Genomic DNA, 21,333 nt, shown 5'->3' with positions numbered 1-21,333 from the left:
TCCGTTCAAATTTTGAAAAATTCCACCAAGACAGGCACGACCAATAAGATTTTGTTGTAGATTGTATAAGCCTTTGTTTAATACCAACTGGCTAAAAAAGAGGGTATGATTTTTATATGTTAAAACATAAGGCTAATTATAACAAAAGAAAAAAAAAAATAAGAAAGAGAGCTTAGTTTTAATATGGTAAAAAATAAAGCAAATTATAAGAGTATTTTATTCTTTTAGTTAAAAAAAACAATCTAAAAAATGTTGGCATACCAGCAAGTCTTGAACAATGGCCACTTGGAATTGCAAACCTCACTAATCAATGAGCCGCATGCTATCTGTGCTATAAAAGTAAAACATGCAGAAAGTATGTACAAACGGCTAATATTCCAGGATAGGCCTGGACCAGTGCTACTTTCTATGTCGCTTCGCCATCGGTCATATGAATTAAAATTTTAATTGATTTTTCATATAAATTTTTGAAAATCATTAATTTATTATATCATCTTAACTCTATTAAGTTTTTCATCCAAAATAAGTTGCACATGATTTATGTGTTCAGGGTTATTTTAGTCATTTCAACACCTCGCTCTTCTTCAACAAAAATAAATCTAGGGATTCTATAAAAGTACAAAAAGGGATTAATATGGTATACAATGATTTGAAGGTTTTCCATTTGGAAAAAGGAGAATAACCTGCACTCTCTTATCTGTGTTTCGAACTGAAGTAACTCAAAATACAGTCACTGGAAACCTTCAATTTGTGGTAAAATTGGAAAATATTCTTTATGTTGAAATGTCCAAAATAACCATCAACACAAGTTAACAAGACACATAACTAATTTTGAATAAAAAATTTAACAAAATTTAGATGAGTTAACAAATTAATAATTTCGAAATTACTATGACATATCGCAACTTTTAGTTCATATGATAAATTGAAAAAACAAAAGTGTGTAAGTTCATATGTCTTTTCAAACAAATTTATTAAATTTCTCTTGGGTGCAAATAATTTAAAGAAAATGGGTTGAATTGTTGGAGTTTACCCGGCCCATGTTAATTTTGCCATACAAAAACAAACCCCATACTTGCAAGTGACTTTTTATAACAGTGATAGAAATATGTTGAATTCTTGCATGATGATTTTGGTTCAAATTTCTTAGGTGATTAATCTAACAAAATCTATTGACAAGATATAAAAAAATAAAAAAAACCCACATTTTTTTTCTTTGAATACATGGATAAATTTTTACACTATGGGAAGATAGAGTTTGGCTAAGCCACACAACCTAATTTGGTATCGAATTCATCATTCATGAAATTTAAACCTAAGATCTTACTTCAAAGTAAAAAGAAATATCACCATATCATAATGCTCAGTGGCCACACTTTCTTTTGAATGCTAATTTCTTGTCAAACGATGAAAAGGAATAACAACACCCACCATAGTACTCACTACGGAAAGGGATCCATCCCTTCCACCTAATTCACAAAGTTCGGAGATCGGATCATTGAAATTTGATCAAACAGTTAAAATTATTATAACTTTTAAAGTAAGCCTCTATTTGTATAACTTTTAAAGTAGGTTTTATTTGTAGGCGTTAGATCAAATTTCAATGGTCCGATATTCGAACCCGGTGGATTAGAGGAAGGGAGAGGATCCCTTCCAATGGTCCACAACACTTTCTTTTGCTGATTTCTTATCAGACGGTGAAAAAATTGCGTTTTATAGAAACCGAAACGGTAAGACAGTGGTGGAACGACCCCAAAGTTTCCAATTAGGGTTTGCAGACCCCTGATCCAACACAAACCAGTTACCAACACAGCAATTCGGAGTTCCACTGTGGGAGACAACGATCCGAATCACAGCAAGCAATCGGACTATTAAGGTTAGGGCTTCGAGACGCCTCAGGCTCGCGATCTCCGTCGAGGTAGAGAGGAGGATTCTTGTATCGTGTAAGTACAACTGGTTATGGCGATCAGCTGAAAATTTGTGCAAAAAAAAGAAAAGAAAAAAGGAATTTAGTGTTATTTGAGTGATTAGTGTTGTTAATTTGGGATTTGTGCTCTATTTTAGGTTGAAGGGGTGGTATTATGTTTGTTAGATGGAATCTGTGCCAGAGATGTGGTCCTGATAGGTAAGCAGCTCATGCTCCATATATATATATATATATTTATTTATTTTTGAAATTTATGTTTTGGGTTCTTTTTTCTCCCGATTTAAATATTTATCTAGTCAATTTCCAGTTTTGTTCATAGATTGTTGTATATACCCTTAATCTGATTTTTTTTCGGTTCAAGCCACTGAGATTTGCACGATGCTTTTTGGTGTGAACCATGTAAATTAGCTGACATATTTCTCTTAAAACAAAGCTGACTTTTTTAGGACTATTGCTTGTAATTTTCTCCTAATATTCTAGGAAGTATTTTGGGTGATCATATAATTTGAACTTAATCGTCCTTCAGCTCTTTATTATGGCACAACTGGTCTTATTTATACTTTAACTTAAGATTTACATTGATTTTGTTATGGGTTGTTTGTTTTGGTATTCAACCTTCTCGCCATTTTCGTGTCCTGTCTCCATTTTTTGTCGATCATATTGTCAAGTGTAAGGGCAATATCAGGGACCATCTTAAAATGAAGATAATTTGTATCGTGTAGCTCTGGGAGAATTAATTACATACGCATTAAAAGAAAGGTGCGATGTGAGCCTTGACTAGATTCCCATGGAAAAATAATTAGCTGAACTAGATTTCTGCATTAAAACGATCACACCTTATATTAGTTAGCATTTTTCAAGCCATCAATCAACCAATGCAAAAGAATGGTAGATGCATATTGAATCATTTGTGCCTATATTGTAAATGTTTACAAATCTAGCCATTTTTATTAAAGCTTCTTGCATAACATTCCCCATGCTTTCTTCAAGATAACTTTGAGCAGATTCGCTGCGTTCACACTTCACATATAAGGTGACAGTTCTGAATTGAGACCGTTAATGTAGAGTGTGGATGTATTTTCATATTTATCCAGTTCCTATGTCTAAGTTATAGGTACACTAATTACTTTGTTGCTAGAACATGAGCAAAAAAGGTTAAACTGAGTGTGGCTGGGGATCTTCATGTTTTGACTCATGCGAACATCATCACAGTTCTGTCAGTTTCTGAAAGTAAAACAAAAGCAATAGTTGAGTAGAAGTACTTAGATGGACTCATACAAAGAAGTGCTTGCCAAGGACATTAGTACTTCTACTGGGTGAAATGTCAATTTAGTATACATTCTGAGTTGAATTTTGTTTTCTGATACTACCTCATACATGTCAATGCTTCATAAAAGTGCCCAAATTCTGGAATCTAAATTTGTAATCTAAGACAGGTCAGGACATGATAGATGTTAGAGTTGTCTATGTGTAAGCAGCTACATTTTAAAATTTGAAGTAGAAAAGTAAGAAGAGTTTATGGCATATTTTCTTTATCAAGGACAAAAAACCAAAGTATTTCCAGTTTGGTAGTTTCTTCTTTACAGCTGGTCAGTTGGAATTTTGAGTTTAGGAGAAACCTAAGAGAGTCGGAGATTGAAGAGGTGGCTGGTTTACTGCAGAAGGTGGAGTCCGTACGGCTGTGCCATTCTAGAGAAGACAGGAGAAGATGGAATTTAGAAGGTTCTGGCCAGTTCACTTGCAAATCCTATAACTCTTTCCTTTGCAACAATGAAGATGTGCAACACTTTCCCCCTTTCTCTCAGATATGAAAAGCAAAAGTGCCCCCAAAAGTCAAAATCCTTGTGTGGCTAGTGGCACTCGGGAAGGTTAATACTTGTGATCAAGTCCAAAGACGAATGCCTTTTGCATGTTTCTCCCCCCATTGGTGCGCTTTGTGCAAATCCGGGGAGGAAAGCGCCAACCATGTTTTCCTCCATTGTCCGTATAGCATTCAACTTTGGTGGAAATTGCTCAAGGAAGCTGGAGCAAGATGGGTCACCCTAAAGGGCTGTTTTGAGCTCCTAAGCACTAAGTTCGAAGGCCTAGGGAAAGGGAGGAAAGCCAAAACTTTGTGGGGATCTCTGTTGATGGCTCTCTTGTGGAACATTTGGTTGGAGCGTAATAAAAGAGTCTTTGAGGATTACAAGGGGGTGGGGGTTGAGGAGCTTTGGGATAGAGTAAAACACTGGGCAGCCCTTTGGGCTTCGGTTTCAGTGGAGTTTAGAGATTACAATTTCTCTTATATTTTTAGGGATTTGTTAGTAGCCGTTAATTGATTCAGTCTAGCTTTTCCTCTGTTCAGTTAGTTTTCTTTAGGGGTCCTTGCTAGTTTTCTTCTAGCTCCAAGTGGATATCTTTTCCACGTGGTTTACTTTTCCTCTTTTGTAAATTCTTTCATTTTATAAAATTCTTTCGTTTCCTTTCAAAAAAAAAAAAAAAAATCTTGGTTAGGGATTCTTGCATGGTTAATTTTTATTCTTTTTATTTTTATTTATTTTTATTTTTTATTTTTTATTTATTTTTTAAATTATAGTTGTAAAGTAACAAATGTTTAATACTGGAAGAAGATAACTTTGTGAAGTGTCTATTGAATAGAATGGTTCATTTTGGTTTCCAAAAGAATGTTGTTATGTTGCCTTGAACGGTGCTTTTTAGAATGAGTCGAGGGAGTAGGCATTATTGGTAGAGAGGAAGTAATAAATTGGAGTGGGCGTTATGAATGTCACAATGAATATGATTAGGAAGTTTTGTGGCAAAAAGGAGATTCATTGGCTCATTATCTAGTCCGAATTGGTGAAATGATAGAATCCGTAAAAATTACTCAACAGGTCCTGGAAGGAATTCCTGGGGGACCCTAAGAGAATTTAGAAATATGATACTTTGATAGAGAAAGGAATCCAGAATGGAATGATTTGGAATATTGATTTTTACTAGTAAAAAGCCATTTCCTATATTTGAATTGCCGAAACAAGAATGTAAGAGTCGAAGTCCCAAAGAGAGAATTCGGAATTTTTCTCATAGGGGATTAGAGTTGTTTTCCTTAGAGATGGAAAATCTGCCTGTGGGATTTATCAATTTGCAAATTCTTTTTTGGGTTAGATAAAAGAATGAAATTGGCTCATATTATGACGATTTCTTATATTCCTAGTGTGGCTGAAATTGATTGAAACTTTAGCATGGGCTCATGAATGCACACCTTTGGCTAATTGGATTTGATGGAGAGATGAACTGGTGGCTCTTTCCATTGTGCAAGCAAGATTGGTTGGATTAGCCCACTTTTTTGTTGGATGTTCACCAGATGTCTGTCAGCAAAGTTTTCTTCAGAATTCAACTCTTTAGGGATAAACCTAGAAACACATGTATTATTGAGCCACATTTGTTTTTTCTTCTTTGGTCAAAATTTCTTGAGCCATATTTGTAAATAAATTTAACAAAAATGTATGTTGGATTGAAGCACACAGCATTGCTGTCACCATTTTGGATAATTGCATTATTTTGTGTTACCACCTGACTTTAGATTATGCAATTTATACTTATGCTGAAGTTTGCAGGTGTTGTAGTATCGGTGCTTTTTCTGAAGAAAGTCAACTTAACCGCTCCTTTTGGAAGTAGCTATGCTACCCACTGGAGCAAGAGATACTCAACTTCGCGAGAGCAATAGCCAGAAGGTTCACCCACAACCCATGGAAGAGGCCATGAATCAGAATCCGGAAGCTGTGGAAGCCTTGATATCGAAGGTTTTCACGAACATCTCTTCCCTGAAATCAGCTTACATTCAGCTCCAAGCTGCTCATACTCCCTATGACCCTGAAAAAATTCAAGCTGCAGATAGACTTGTAATTTCTGAGCTTAAAAACCTCTCTGAACTTAAGCACTTCTACAGGGAGAACAATCCCAGCCCAGTTTGTGTTTCTCCACAGGACTCCCGCCTATCTGCAGAGATTCAAGAACAACAAATTCTGCTGAAAACCTATGGGGTTATGGTTAAGAAGTTCCAGTCAGAAATTCAAAATAAAGATGCTGAAATCCTTCAGCTTCAGCAGCATATTGAGGAGGCAAAACAGAAGCAAGCAAAGTTAGAAAAGAACTTAAAGCTGAGGGGCATGTCTACAAAAGAATCAGAAGGTTCCGCTGATGAGAATGGTTTTATGCCTGAGGATTTAACTCCCAATCTCTTCACATCGGTTTTTGAAGCTTCATATAAAGCTATTCATGACTTTGCTAAACCATTGATTAACATGTTGAAAGCAGCTGGGTGGGACCTCGATGCAGCAGCCAACTCAATTGAACCCAGTGTTGTCTATGCAAAGAGACCTCACAAGAAGTATGCGTTTGAATCTCATATATGCCAAAGAATGTTCAGTGGCTTTCAGCAGGAAAGCTTCTCCCTTAAATTGGACAATCTTACAGTCACCAAGGAGAGTTCCTTCCACCAATATCTTGCACTACGGGACATGGATCCGTTGGACATGCTTGGCCAAAATCCAGATTCTATTTTTGGGAGATTTTGCAGGAGCAAATACCTAGTAGTGGTTCACCCAAAAATGGAGACTTCGTTTTTCGGAAACTTAGATCAACGAAATTATGTAATGGGTGGGGGGCATCCAAGGACTCCGTTTTACCAGGCTTTTCTAAAACTGGCCAAGTCAATATGGCTTTTGCATAGGCTAGCACATTCTTATGATCCTCGGGCTGAAGTCTTTCAGGTCAAGAGGGGGAGCGAGTTCTCAGAGGTTTACATGGACAGTGTGGTGAAGAATTTGGTAATGGATGAAAACGACGAAAAGCCTAAGGTTGGTCTGATGGTTATGCCTGGGTTTTGGATTGGAGGTAGTGTGATTCAAAGTCGGGTTTATCTCTCTGGCGTGAAGGTTGCTGAATGACAAGCCAGTTCACGGTGCCAATCAGTGTTCACATGGGTATGCGGTGTGTTTTTTATACATGTCTGTTGCTTTCATAATGTATCGTTGTTGTTTGTGATTTTTACTTTGTATAATTGTTAAGATAAAATCAGCTATTAAACACTTGTTCAAACTCTCTCTCTCTCTCTCTCACATAAAAGGTTTAGTATGTGTTGAAGATCAAGATTCGGAATGATAACGAACTGTTGTTGAGTAGATTTTCCTTCGAAATGGTGACCAGGCGCCATGTGTTAAGCCTTTCTGTTCAGATTCGTAACCAGGATTAAAAAATTGATTAGTTAGCAATGGTATTTCTAGTATGCACCGGAATTCATGACTTGTTAGATCCTTAAGACATTGGATCCATACTTGGCCAATCCACTCTAAAAGAATTTTTTTTTTCTTTCTGCACACCCTTGTTAATTTTCGTTCCTATTTTGTTTTAATCATTCACCCCAAAAGTTGGAAATAGAATGTTGAGTGGGAGAAAAAAATGAGGTGTGAAAATCTTTTCTCAATTCTAATTAAATTAAGACTTAATCTTTGTCATTAGTAATCAACAATATCACCTCATTCAATGATGCATCGGGAGAAGTAAAAGTATGTTTTACAGAAGTGTCAATTTTAAGGTTACTAATTTGCAGTAATTATTATGTTGTGTCTGTAAAATAACTTTTATAATATAAAGAGAAATGCTAAAAAGACTCTTTTAAAGTAAAACTTTTTATAGTCTTTATATCACTTTATGTTTTTTGCATAATGTTTTAAATGTTGGCACGTGAATTATACATTTCTCTAATATAAAATTTCACTCGAAGCAAGAGCATGCAATTGCAAAGTATCTCAAGTAGACCTAGCATTTGTGTCGTGTTTTTCATGTTCGTATCGTTTTTGTGACATACCTGATTTCATAATAGGTCTTGTCGTGTAACATCTGTTAAAATGAACGCGTAATATGACCCTACCGAAACTCGACCCCAATAATACTAACGGTAATATGATCAAATCCGTTACCTACTAAAGAAAATATATATTTAAATCAATAAATAATCAAATAAAAAAACATAATACTAAATTAATATCTAAATATTATATTGTCACATAAATATTATTTTAAAACACAAGACACATTTATATTTTTAAGTATTACATACTTCAGAATAAGTGACTAATGGAAAAAAACATTGACGATAATTATGTAACCCAATTCTCTTCCCTCTACAAGTCCACTGGGGAGGCTGGGTACTGGGTAGCATAACAATCAAAAGAAAAAGGCAAACATATACAGAACAAGGGGAAGAAGACTAAATAGTTGATATCATCCCTTCCCATGAAGCTACGTTTAGTTTATCAGTGTTGTGATTATTGTTACTAGTCATATACCCACACGTTATACTTGTGTAATTAAATTTGGCTATTATTTGTTATAAAAAATTTATATCACTTTGTTTAGGGAAAAAGAATTTTTTTTTTTAAATCAAAATAATATTGGGCGTGGAACTTGGAAGGTGAGAGGGTTGAAGTGGGAGACGTGGGGTTAAAAAACCTTCATAATTGGACGTGGAACTTGGTTCAAGTTGTTTTCAGGAAAGGTCTTCCAAGTAATATTGGCAATGGTGTACAGTGGGTTGAATCCTCCATCTCAAGCACACAAACATATATTGGAAAAATCAAGTGGTTAACCTGCGCCAAAACATCTTCTAAAACTCATTTCTAGTATGCATTAAATTGATCAACTAATTGAATAATAACACCATCGATTTTAAGCTGTCATAGATTAATAGATGCATAAATGGAATATGGCATGATATTAATGAAAGCACCTAAATCTAACATAGCACGTTCAAACTTGGTATTAACAATAATACAAGGGATATTGAAACTACCTGGATCTTTGCATTTAAGTGGGAGCTTTCTTTGCAAAACTGCAGAGACATTCTCACTTACCTGTATCACTTCATTTTTTGAGATCAGTTCTCTTGTTGTACAAAGCTCTTTAAAAAATATAGCATAATTTGGAACTTGCTTTATTGCATGAAGAAGCAAGATATTAACTTGTACCTTTATGAAGGTTTCTAAGATATCTTTTTCACTCTCTTCTTTCTTAGATTGCATAAACCTGTGAGGAAAAGGTACATTTGGTGGAATGGGGTTAGAAAGAATTGCATTGGACCAACCTTACCTGAATTAGGTGGCGTATGGGCTTTAGAAGGCTACGGCAAGGTTTGCTCCTTCCTTTTTGTGGCCTTATCTTCCTACTCTTCTTTGGGTAGCAGTTGTTCGTCCTCTTTTTGGCTTTGTTTGGATGTTTTTGGTGTTGGAGATATGCCCTGAAAGTCAATCTTTGGAAGAAACCTTTCAAGACAATGTCTGTATGTATAGATAACTCTAATACAACAAAAGGCAAAGTCACTCATTAGGACTATCTCAATAAACGATATACGTCCAAAATAGTGAATCCATGGACAATGGATCGATGGAAAAAGTAATCTAATGATGTTAGACTACAAAGACATTCTTCACATAACCATAATGTCCAAAAAGGTTCCTGGTTATAGGATTATCAGAGGGATACTGACAAATACATAGACCAGTACATACTATGTCCCTTTCCAATGAGAAAGATGGAAAGTCTCATGCCATTCGTGTAGTGACACTAAGACAACTATGTAGGTGCTCATTAAGGGAATGAGTTCACTAAAAATAATCGAACAAGAGTACTTGCATGGAGGTCTACTCACATGTCAAGCAAGTAACTCCACTAGTTGGAATAATGTAAGTAATCCTTTGATATGAGACATCATGGTTGTCTTAAGGATACGTTGCTGATCATTTGATAATGAGACGTGACCACATCTCATCTTGGATGTGTTCTATGCATTGTTGGGGTTAGTGATTTATTCTCAAGGGCATGTGAAGGATCAACAAGGGATCTTTAATCCTCGTTATGAGAGGAAGAATACTCTAAGATATGATTCGGGAATCTTCGGCCGAAGTATCAAACGTAATGATGGAAGGCGTTCCTACATGACTCAATTGAATCATATAACTAAGTATAATCACATTAGGGGTTTGACATTCAGTATCCATACACTAGTAATGCGATTGTGAGTATTGTATTAGAGAATGATCAAATTACATTGTAATTCCAACTGAATAGGTTCTCCGACCAAATTCTACATTAGCTTGGGTAGCCATGATATATAGTTAGATGTCACTCATGGCTTGTGGGTTCTTCTAGATGATTAAATAAGTAGTCATCAAAGAAGAAGGAGAATTAAATAAGTTTTAATTCAATAAGTGATTGGATAAATAATAATCAATTGGATTGGTACTAATCACCTCACTGCCTCACTAATTAGAACTTAAAACGATTGTACACCGATACACTCTTGTGGTGAGACAACTAAAGGATGATGGAATTAATTAATTGGATTAATTAGGTGTTATGATTAATTAGAAAGTCTAAAGAAATCATAAAAGTGATGAAAGATCATTTCGGGCTTAAAGAAAAGTTCGGGTTCATTTGGGCCCAAACCTATTGGGCCTTTTATTCAAGCATAGGATGAATCAAAATGATAAAAACCCAAAACCCAAAACCCAAATCAACACTTAGTGGCCGGCCAAGGATGAGGAAAGAAGAGAGAGAAAGTGTCAATTTGTTGACTTACTTCTTTTACCTTTATAAAGGGAGTTTAATGAAAAGGTTTCATTAAGGGTTTTTTGTGTGAACTTTTCAACAAGAGAAAAACAAGTCTCTCTCTCTACACACATACATAGCCGGCCACCAAAGGGGGGTATAGCTAAACATCTCTTCTCCTTTTGGTTATTCCAACATCCATCTCACTACACTAGTGGATGTGGATCTTTAGAGGTCTTATACTTTGGAGACTAGAGGAGAATCAAAGGAGTTCCAAATCTATCAAGGTGGAGGAGTCAAGGAGGGAGGCTAGACTCAAGGAGTTCCAAGAACAAAGAGCTTAGAGGTGGTCCATCCTTAGTCTAAAGTCTAGATTAAGAGGTATACAACTCAACCTTCACTTTGTTCTTCAATATTTTGTTAGATGCATCATATATGAACCTATGCTTCTTAAAGGGGATTTGCATGACTATAGCTTTGATAATATGTGATAATATGCTTCCGTTGCTTATGTATATAAATTTAGAATTGTATATGCATGCTAGTCACTAGAAATCCCACTATAAATCTCATTATTTCCCTTCATTTGGTTCAATTCCTACCTCCTTACCACTTCTCAAAGTGATAGCATTAGGGGTTTCAAAACTTCCATTTGGATTGGCAATGGTTGAACTAGGAAGTTTGCCTTGTTCTCTAAATTGTCCCATGAATTATGTTATCTGTCCAATTTGATTCTTTGCGTCCCCTATCTCTTTAGCTCTGTTTTGTAAACCCTGAGTCAAAGAAGTTAGTGTTTGAAGAATTTTATCATAATCCATTGACGAACCTTAATTTGGTTGGGATGGTTGTGAGGGAGGTTGTGGTGGTGCAAAGGGCCTTTGATAGAGCCTTGGAGGTGGCTGTCTATATCTGCCTTGTTGTTGAGTTTGTTAAGGTTCTCTCAACTTCATATTTGGATGATTTCTCCAGCTCGGATTGTAAGTGTTGGAAAACGGGTCATTCCTTAATTGATTTTAGCCTTGGTAACCCACGACATTGGAACTTTCCCATCCCCCATTTTCTATAATTGAGGACATTGATTAGTAGGATGTCCTTCAAAAGAGCACATGCCACATGTAGCTACACTTTGCACTTTGGACTGTTCGATAACCGGTGATATAAGAGTAGTGAGATTGAAGTTCTGAAATAGCAATTACCTCATTGACTTGAATTGGGCGTGCAAGTTCTCTTTCTTCAACTCTTTCATATTGTTGTTCATTCAAGGCACGATTCACTATTAAAATCTTCCCAGCCAATGGGGTTTTGTCAACAAAATCACCTCCAGCTGAAGCATCAAGCATTTCTCTCTCAAATGGAAGTAGTCCTTCATAGAAATATTAAATTAAAATATCTTCCTTCATTTGATGTTGTGGACAAAATGCAACTAAAGTCTTGAAACGCTCATAATGCACTGGAAATGATTCTCTTGGGCCTTGTTGAATTCAAAAAATTTTCTTCCTCAAAAGAATGACTCTTGAAGTAGGGAAGAATTTCTCTAAGAATGCTTTTTTCATGCTTGCCCAAGAAGTGACGGTTCCAGGTGCTAATTCAAAGAGCCAATCTATAGCCTTTTCCAAAAGAGAGAATGGAAAGCCCTTCATCTTTAAAATATTCCCATCCGCATTAATAGGTGTCATGCTCGAGCACACTACTTCAAATTCCTTGAGATGCTTGTTCGGATCTTCCGTGGATAGCCCATGGTACTTGGGAATGTGATGCAGCAAACTAGACTTCAATTCAAACTCATCGGTTTTGTCTGGAACTGCCATAGGATATTGAATACAAAGGGGAACGACATTGTCCAATCCTAAGGCTGAAGTTCCTTAATTGTTCGATTGTCAACAACCATGTCTTGTTCTTCTTCTGGTTCCATTTCAGTTTCAACTTCAAATTCAGATACAAAACTAGAACTAGCTGGATTGAATTTTGGTTGCTTTCTCTTCTTTCTCAAAGTTCGTTCAAAATTGTCATCTAAGTCTAATATATTCTCACGAATAGGTTGAGAACTCTAAGTCATAACCTAGTACCTAAAACAAAAGAAAAAAAAACAAAATCAGAAACAAAAGAAAAGACACAAACAACAACAAAGGGGAAGATTAGCAAATTTGCTAATCCCCAGCAACGGCGCCAAAATTTGATGTGGTAGAAACTAACACACAAATTAAACCCTGTATATTATGCAATCGTAATACGAGTAAGTAGAGATCGTTCTATTCCGGGGAATATAAGGGATACTAATCAACACATATTAAACTAATAAAACTGAAAACTAAGTTAAACTAACAACAAAACAGTGACTGGGGGGATTTTGGACGAATTTAATTAAAACAAAAGTAAATGGCAGCAAGTAAATTAAGTTGTGAATGAAATATGGGATAGCTAAAGGATTCTTCTCCCCACATGAAATATATGCATACAAAATGATTTCCAGTTATTCTTCCTATAAACCATGAATGACAATGCCCTAAATTAACCGTGAACAACACTTATTAACTCTCAGATTTTCCTAAGTTTATTAAATTGATTGGACTTAGCGACGCAACCAAATTATTCTTCTCAAGTTCCCTAACTAAAAGCATGATAGAGATATATCTCGAAGAACATTAAGTTCTGTGAAAATCATAAGCATTGATGAAGCATTCATAACTATGAAAAGCATGATACTTCTGCCAAGGAATCATGACTAGTGACTTTTACTACTTGCAAACAAAAGTTCAAAACGATCAGGTGAAATTCCCTTATATTCTAGCATCAAATCCCTGCCTGCAAACTAAGCTTGCATCCTTAATAAATGTACAAGAATAAGTTTTATATAATGCATATAAGTAAATCGCATTCATATTTTATGAAACGATAACTGGATGTTATCAATTTATATAAAACATATGATTATGGTTTCGAATTCACCTTCAACTAAAAAGAAACTTAGTTATGCATGTATAACTGAAAAGAAATCTAAAATAAACATTGAAACTTAAAACAAAGAGAGAATCTGAAAATTCCAGCAACTTCAATGGATGTAACACAGGCGCGACGCACTTCTCAAACATTGCAGGACATTATATATATATATATATATATATATGGCATGATTGAATCCAAGGAGGAAGGGGAATAGGCATTTTGAATTATTTTAGGACTCTAAGAAATAGTTGGAGAGTGTTGGAATGTGATTAGGATTCTTTCCTGCAGCTGGAGATAAGATTAGATAATGTTTCACTCCAACAAGGATTCCTCTTTCTCATGCAATTCCATGTCTTCCAAGCCTCAACTTGAATTTCTCCAAAATTTAGCACATGTTTAACACCTTTTAAACACCAAAAACGTCCAACCCATATGCTATCCACGTATGCTATCCAATCCAAGTCCAAAACTGCTCCAAATTACTCCATTTGATCTCTAATTGTCAACTTTACGAACTGGACCTACAATAAAATGAAAATAACTTAAATCACTATAATAAATGGAAATTAACTAAGTAAATGCAAGGAGAAAGATGATCAAGAAAGAAGATTTTGGAAAGTGAAGAAATAAAGATAGCCATACACTTGGCAGAATGTATATATGGCTTAGATTGGCCTGATGATGAGATCGAAGCCCCAAAGTAAGTAGAATTTTTGTCTACAGAGCCCGACAAACTAGCACCTGAAGTCCAAGACCCCTTGGAAACCATTAATTTAGGAACTGAGGATGATCCAAGGCCAACATAACTCAGTGGCCTATTGGAACAAGATGATTGGGCAAAAATAGTTAACCTTTTGCATGAATTTAAAGCTGGTTTTGCATGGCATTACACATAAATGACAAGATTAGACTCAAGTTTGGTGGAGCACATGATGCCTATAAAAGAAGGGCAAGCCGGTAAAGTAAGCACCAAGGAAGATGTCTAAAGAAATAGAGGAAAAATAAAAAAAGAAATTGAGAAACTAGTAAAGGCGAGCTTTATAAGACTTGCAAAATATGTAGAATGGCTGGCCAAGGTTGTACCTGTATTAAAAGTTTTAACTAATGCCATTCGATGTTGCGTAGATTATAGAAATATTAATGAAGCAACCCCTAAAGATGAGTACCCTATGCCTATGGTCGACATGTCCATTGATGTAGTAGCAAAGCAAAAACTATTTTCCTTTATGGATGGAAATGCTAGTTATATTAGATTAAAATGGCTAAAGAAGATATACACAAAATAACATTTAGATGTCCAGGACATGTGGGAGCCTATGAGTACGTTGTCAGGCCCTTAAGGGCTAAAAAATGCTGGTGCTACATACCAGAGGGTGATGAATGCTATTTTTCATGATCTGTTTGGGCATATCATGGAACACATTGATGATATTGTGATGAAATCTATGATCGAAAAGCAGCACTTGGAAAATCTTAAGCAATTGCTGAGATTGAGGACTCACAACCTGAAGATGAATCTCAGTTAGTGTGCTTTTCGGGTAAGATCAGGCAACTTTTTAGGATTCCTGGTCCATCAGAGAGGTGTAGAAGTGTATAAGAACAAGGCCAAAGCTATAATGGAGTCACATGCACCCATCAACAAAGTGCAACTCCAAAGGCTGCTGGAAAAGATAAGGTTCATTGCCAAGTTGTTATGCAAAATTCAATCTTTAACCCCTTCGTTAAGGTTGAAAAACCAAGACAAGTTCAAATGGAGTCAAGAACACCAGGAAGCTTTTGACAAAGTGAAGATTTACCTAGCCTCTCCTCCAGTACTCATGCCTCCCCAGATGGAAGCCCTTGAAGCTCTACATTTAGCATCTGAGAAATCTATAGGGAGTTTGTTGGCTCATAATAATGAAGGAAGAAATGAACAAGCAGTATACTACCTCAGTAGGATCCTTACTGATGTGGAGACAAAATACACCCCAACTGAGAAGTTGTGTTTAGCCTTATATTTCACTGCTTACATGTTGCCCTGCCATATCCACATAATTGCCCAAACTAATGTGTGTAAGTACATGCTGTCCAAACCTATGTTAACTGGAATGATTGGAAAATGGATTCTAGGACTATCAGAATTTAGCTTCCAATAGGTGCCCCAGAGGGCGGTGAAGGGACAAGCAATTAAAGACTTTTTAGCTGAGCACCAGGAGCACCAAGAGTAACTAATCAATATCCCTTGTACTTTGGAAGTGGCTAGCATTTGGATCCCATCTAGTAAGACCAATTGGGGCAAGGAAGAATGGATATAGCAAGAGGTAAAGAGGATAACTAGCCTATGGATCACCCTTTGAAGGTTGTATTTTGATGGATCTTGCACACAACAGGCTGCAAATACTGGGATAATCATCATTAATCCACAAGATGTTCACCATTGTTACTCATTTCTCTTGGATTATGGTGATATTACCAACAACAGAGCACAGTATGAGGCATTGATCATTGGCTTAGAAATCTTACTGGAGTTGGGGGGGGCATATGAAATAGAAATATAGGGGGACTCTGAGTTGGTGATTAACCAATTAAATAGGGAGTATAAGTGTAGGCATATAACAATGGTAGGGTATTACATGGCTGCTAGTCAATTGTTGGGGTATTGGGGAAATGAAATTTCAATAAACCATATTCCTAGAGAACCAAACTTGGTTGCCAATGAGATGGCACAATTGGCTTCTGGAGTACATATCCAAGAAAAGTGCTTGAATTGAAAGTAGAAGTACAAGGGAGAAGTCTCATTTCCATCTTTGAAAAAGGATTTAGCTTGGATGTGATGGCTGAAGAGCCCGAAATGAAGTACTGGAGAACATCTATCATCAAATACTTGAGAAACCCTTCTCTCCCCACTAGCAAGAAGCTCAGACAACAAGCATCTAAATTTGTTATATGGGATAAGACTTTGTTGAGGAAGACCCTAAGACTCTTGTTGAAATGCTTGGGTTTGGAGGGTGATAGCTGAAGTATATAAAGGCATTTATGGAGCACACCAAGCAGGAACAAAGGTGCGGTAGTTACTGAGAATATATGGCTACTTTTGGCCAAAAATGGAAGAAGATTGTAAGGCTTATGCTAAAGGATGTGAGGAATGTCAAAGGCATGAACCTCTTCAACATATACCATTTATGCCTTTAAATCCAGTGGTGAAACCTTGGCCAATCTGAGGGTGGATTATGGACTTCATTAATGGGCACACCTTCATAATTGTGGCAATTGACTACTTTACTAAGTGGGTAGATGACTTAACTATGAATACCATCAAGTCAGTTGCTATGAAGAAATTCATTGAGACCAAAATCTTACACAAAGATGGGGTTCCTGAAACAATTGTCATAGATAGAAGACCATCATTCATTTCAAGAGAGGTGGAGGAATTTGTAGCCTAGTTCAAGATATAGATGATCCAATCTAACCTTATTATCCCCAGTCTAATGGTCAAGAAGAAGCTAGCAACAAGATACTGGTAAATATCATTAAAAGAATGGTTACAAAAAGCCCATAAACTTGGCATGACAAGTTGGGAGGCACTCTTTGGGCCCACAGAACTTAAAAAAGAACAGGAACTATAACTACCTCTTATGCATTGACATTGGGGCAAGATGCTCTACTTCTTATGGAAATCAATGTGATTTTTGTAAGTATCTAGAGCCAGTTCGGCTTACATAGTGATAAATTTATTCAAGCCATGTGTCATGGGATTAAAGACTTATATGTTGCTCGAATAGAGGCTCTGAACAAGATCCAAGAAGGGAAAAAGATTATGGCCCAAGCTTACAATAAAATGGTGAGGTTGAAGACATTTGAGGAAGAAGAGTTGGTATGGAAAGCTGTTTGCCCTTGGGAGCCCAAGTTAGAGGATTTGGAAAATGGAGCCCTACTTGGGAGAGCCATTTTACAATTAGCAAAGTGTTGGACAATGGGGCATATTATCTGGTAGATTTAGAAGGTGATTTCCATAAGCATCCAATCAATGGCAAGTACTTGATGAAGTATCATCCAACTCTCTAGGATGTTAGAGATTGTCATATTGATGAAGTATAGGTTGTGGAGTTGTTGTTTGGTTACTTATATTTTAAGCAGTTTCATTTGTTCCTTTCTTTTGATTGATTGAGCTCTTAATAGAAAGTTGAATGTAAGTAAGTAATTATTAGCTAAAGAATATCATAAACAAAAAAAGCTTTTATTAAAAATTGGAAAGTACAAAGGGTCTCAATTATAGGTTCACATCTTTGGATAAGGCAACTATCCTAGAGTGACAAGTCTGCATAATAGTAAAGATGCGGCCAGGTTCCTACATGGCAATATTGCGATTGGCAAGCTAGGACTCAGAGTCCTCCACCTCTTGACACACTTTCTTGACCTCTTCAATTTTCTTATATAACTTGCTGGAGATGGTCATTTGCTTGGGCTTTAGTGCAGAAAGTTGCTGCTCCAATTTGTTGATCTCTAAAGCCACCACCATGATCTAGTCCTCCATTGTCGAGCCCTCGTCCACTATTTATTGCAGGCTGGTTGAGGATTGAGTATGTTTTTCCTTGTGGCACTTCACCCTATGAGCTTGTCTCTTAGCCTTCTGATGTTGGTCCTTCAAAGCTCTCAAGTTCTCAAAAAAAGGATAGGAAAAACTCATACTGCACCTTCGTCATTTGTTGGAGTTGATACAGCTCATTTAGTACACGTTTAGCTTCCTGGAGAGATTTCGGGTTGAAGGTAGCAGAGAAATGCCGCTGCATCCATTCTTTAAGAGCAGTTGCACCCTTAAAAAAATGCGCCAGCACCTAGCCCATTTAATTCACTCAGTAAATAGTGACAAACCCCAATGAACAGTAATAGGCCAAATGCATCTCCACCCCTAAAAAAATGCGCTGGCACAAAGTCTAAAAAATGTGCTGGCACAAACGATCTCCACCCCTACAAAATGCACTAGCATCCAGCCCATTTAAAATATTTTAATTTTTTTATAAAAGAATAAATAAATAAAATAGTTTTAATTTCAGATAGGATTTTTAACCAATCTCGTCACGCCACGTGTCATTATCCGAACGTACTATTTTGTGAATAGATTTCCGCTAAGATTCTCAACCAATCCTGACGCGGCACGTGTCACTATAGATAACTTATTTATAGAAAAAAAAATTTAATTTTTTAAATTTTTTTTGTATTTTTTAAACAATTTTTCATAACTTTTTTTATAAATTTTAATTTAGTTAATTAATTTGGACCGTTGGATTTGAAAAATATTCAAATCCAACAGCCTATAAGTTGACACGTGGCCAACGGTCATAATTCTGACCGTTGTGCCTTTTTCTTATATTATTTTTGGGGGGAAAATGTGGATAGTTGATCTGTGATCGGATGGTCCAATCAAAATTCAAATTCAAATTTTTTTGACCGTTGGAAATCTAACGGTCTAGAAAACTAGCCGTTGGAAATTCAATAGCCCAGGATGGGCCATGTGGCCTTGCCATCTATTCGCTGAGTGCGCCTGCGCATGCAGGCCCTGAATTCTTGCTCATACTTGCCACCCGCTTGGCGCAAATTTTTTTCCAGATTCCCTCCAATGCCACGCTGGTGTCAGCATGGTGTCAGATGGGCCGGTCCATGACTCTGTCGATTCTGGTCTAGCCTGGAGACCAGCGTTGGTTGGGTGTCAGCCTATATGCTGGGCTGGAGTGAATTGGTTGGGTGCTGGCCTAAAGGTTCCCCGGTGGAACTGCTCTAAAAATTCTCCTATACTCTTGGATGTGTTAAGACTCATAGGGGCACCTTGGAGACCTCAGCTTTGTTTTAATCTGCCCGAACTCCCGGACTAGTTCGGGTAAATGAGCAGTGGCTAGAAGTGGGGCCAAGGGTGGAGGCATTTCTGAGGGGCTTGAGAAGGAAGAGGATTCAGCTGTAACATTCCTTGGCTAAGGGATGGGAACATTTGTGACCCTAGCAGCTCGAACAAGTCTAAGAGGAGCAACTTCACCAATGTTGGGTTAAGGAATATTGTACGAATCACTAGTAGAGACCTACAAACCACAGAAGGAACAAATCAGGTTGCAACTCTAATCAATAATGAAGAAAAGAAAGGTACTGCAAGATCACTTTACCTTAGGCTGATCTTGAGCTTTAGTTGTTGGGGGAGTTGTTGAAGGAAAAAAATTTGTCCTAGCTAAGAACAAGTATGAACATTTGAATACACATGCAAGCTATTAACACTTTAAAGTAGGCATGCATCCAAAAACAATTCATAAAACCCATGACTTTCAAAGCCTAGTATATGGTGAACCAAAATAAACTCTTTAACAACATTAAAGATAAGTAAAGATTTAGAGTTTCTTTACCCTTGAAGCTCATCCTTGTTTACACAAGGGATTCACCCAAGTGGAGGGCTTTCAAGTCACCTCCAAGCTCCTTGAATTCTCCTTGTGTTTTCCTCCCTTTAGTGCTCCTTTGAAGATTTGAGGAAATGAGGATATGTTCTCCAAAACACCAAAAGTTTGATGTCTCTAAGTCTCTTCACCAAGGATGTATCTTGTGAAGATGATATGGATGACTAAGGGGAGAAGAGATTGCTAGATGTCCCTCGCCTTTAGTGGCCGGCCTCTCTTAAGAAAAAGGAGAGAAGATGTTTCACCCAATTTCCTTTAGAAAAATCCTAAAGAGAAAATAGCTATAAAGTTGCTTTTATAACCTTTTCTTTGGTGAGTGGCAAATTTGCAATTTAAGCAAGCTTTCACCATCCACCCTAATGGCCGGCCATCATATTGTTGTTGGGCTTATTGCTCATTTTGCTTTAGTTGTCATACAACTTAAACATAATGGGCCTTTTGGACCAAAACGCTTTTGGCCCCGAAACCCAAAACCAACATATAAGCCCAATACGAACCTTTCATAAAATTAATTAACTAATTAATTAATCTTGACCATTTTTCAATTAAACCATTTAATTGCTTATCCATTTCATTTAATTTCTTCACATACATCCTTACTCGGTGTACGATCCATTAGGTTCCATTTAGTGAGGCAGTGGGCGATGTTACTCTTAACGATCGATTGTGAATTGAAACCACATTTCAATTCTCCCTTTGATGATTAGTGTTTGCTAATCATTAGGGCTTCCACAAACCATGAGTGACACCTAGCAGTATGTCATGGTTACCCAAGCTAAGTAGAATTGGTTGGAGAACCTATCCAGTTACAACTACAATGCAATACGGTCATTCTCTAATACAATACTCTTAATCACATTGTTTAAGTGATAGTTTGTTTCATGTCTACTATCCAATGTGATACTTTCCTATATGATTCCCTTGAATATAATTTGGAACAAACTTCCTAAGTCATATTCATTTGCTTTGGCCAAAGACTTTAGAATCATATCTTAGAGTATTCTCCTTCCACCTTGGAAGGTTAGAGATCCCTTGTTGTGCATTCATATGCCTACATGACTAGATAGCTTGACCCCAACAATGCCGTGGACACTCCGATGGAATGCCGTTTGACATGATCAAAGATCAAGGACCTAACCATTAGACATCTATGATGCCTCAGGTCAAAGGACTACTTTGCATATTGCAACTTTAAAGTTCTTACATGACATGTATGTTCGAACTCTCTTTTGATCGTTGTTCAGTGTACTCGATTACACTTTCGAGCACCTATGTGTTTGTCTTAGTGTCCAACACCAAATGACTTGAGACTAGTCATGCTCATGCTTGAGTCAACATAACACATACTAACCTTAACGGATTCTCAATGCCCAATTGGCAATCCTATGGCTAGGAACGTTTTAGGAATGAACATAAGAGAATGGTCTCGATAATCTAACTCACTTAGATCACTTGTCTCTTAGATCA

The 21,333-nt window shown here is 36.8% G+C and overlaps 1 protein-coding gene and 1 pseudogene across 2 annotated transcripts; one reads left to right on the top strand and one right to left on the bottom strand.

The window, feature by feature from the left end:
* Nucleotides 1-1,675: 1,675 nt before the first annotated feature.
* LOC126629251 (protein GRAVITROPIC IN THE LIGHT 1-like) lies at nt 1,676-7,086 on the top strand. Of its 2 annotated transcripts, none has more exons than XM_050299221.1 (3): nt 1,676-1,943; nt 2,065-2,125; nt 5,514-7,086. In XM_050299221.1, the coding sequence occupies exon 3, from the start codon at nt 5,584-5,586 to the stop codon at nt 6,850-6,852; it is 1,269 nt and encodes a 422-aa protein (XP_050155178.1). In that variant the 5' UTR covers nt 1,676-1,943; nt 2,065-2,125; nt 5,514-5,583; the 3' UTR covers nt 6,853-7,086. The 2 variants fall into 2 exon arrangements, with proteins under 2 accessions (XP_050155178.1, XP_050155177.1); XM_050299220.1 differs by having other exon boundaries at nt 1,677-1,943; nt 5,521-7,086.
* A 10,721-nt stretch (nt 7,087-17,807) lies between these two features.
* Nucleotides 17,808-19,350, bottom strand: LOC126630114 (uncharacterized; annotated as a pseudogene).
* Nucleotides 19,351-21,333: the final 1,983 nt, after the last annotated feature.

This window comes from Malus sylvestris, chromosome 7, assembly GCF_916048215.2.
Source record: "Malus sylvestris chromosome 7, drMalSylv7.2, whole genome shotgun sequence".
Taxonomy (NCBI): Eukaryota; Viridiplantae; Streptophyta; class Magnoliopsida; order Rosales; family Rosaceae; genus Malus; species Malus sylvestris.
Note: the sequence above shows the minus strand (reverse complement) of the source record. Positions and strands in the feature narration are given on the sequence as shown.

Coding starts and splice junctions, on each gene's coding strand:
- LOC126629251 (XM_050299221.1), top strand. CDS start 5,584: ATGCTACCCACTGGAGCAAGAGATACTCAACTTCGCGAGAGCAATAGC.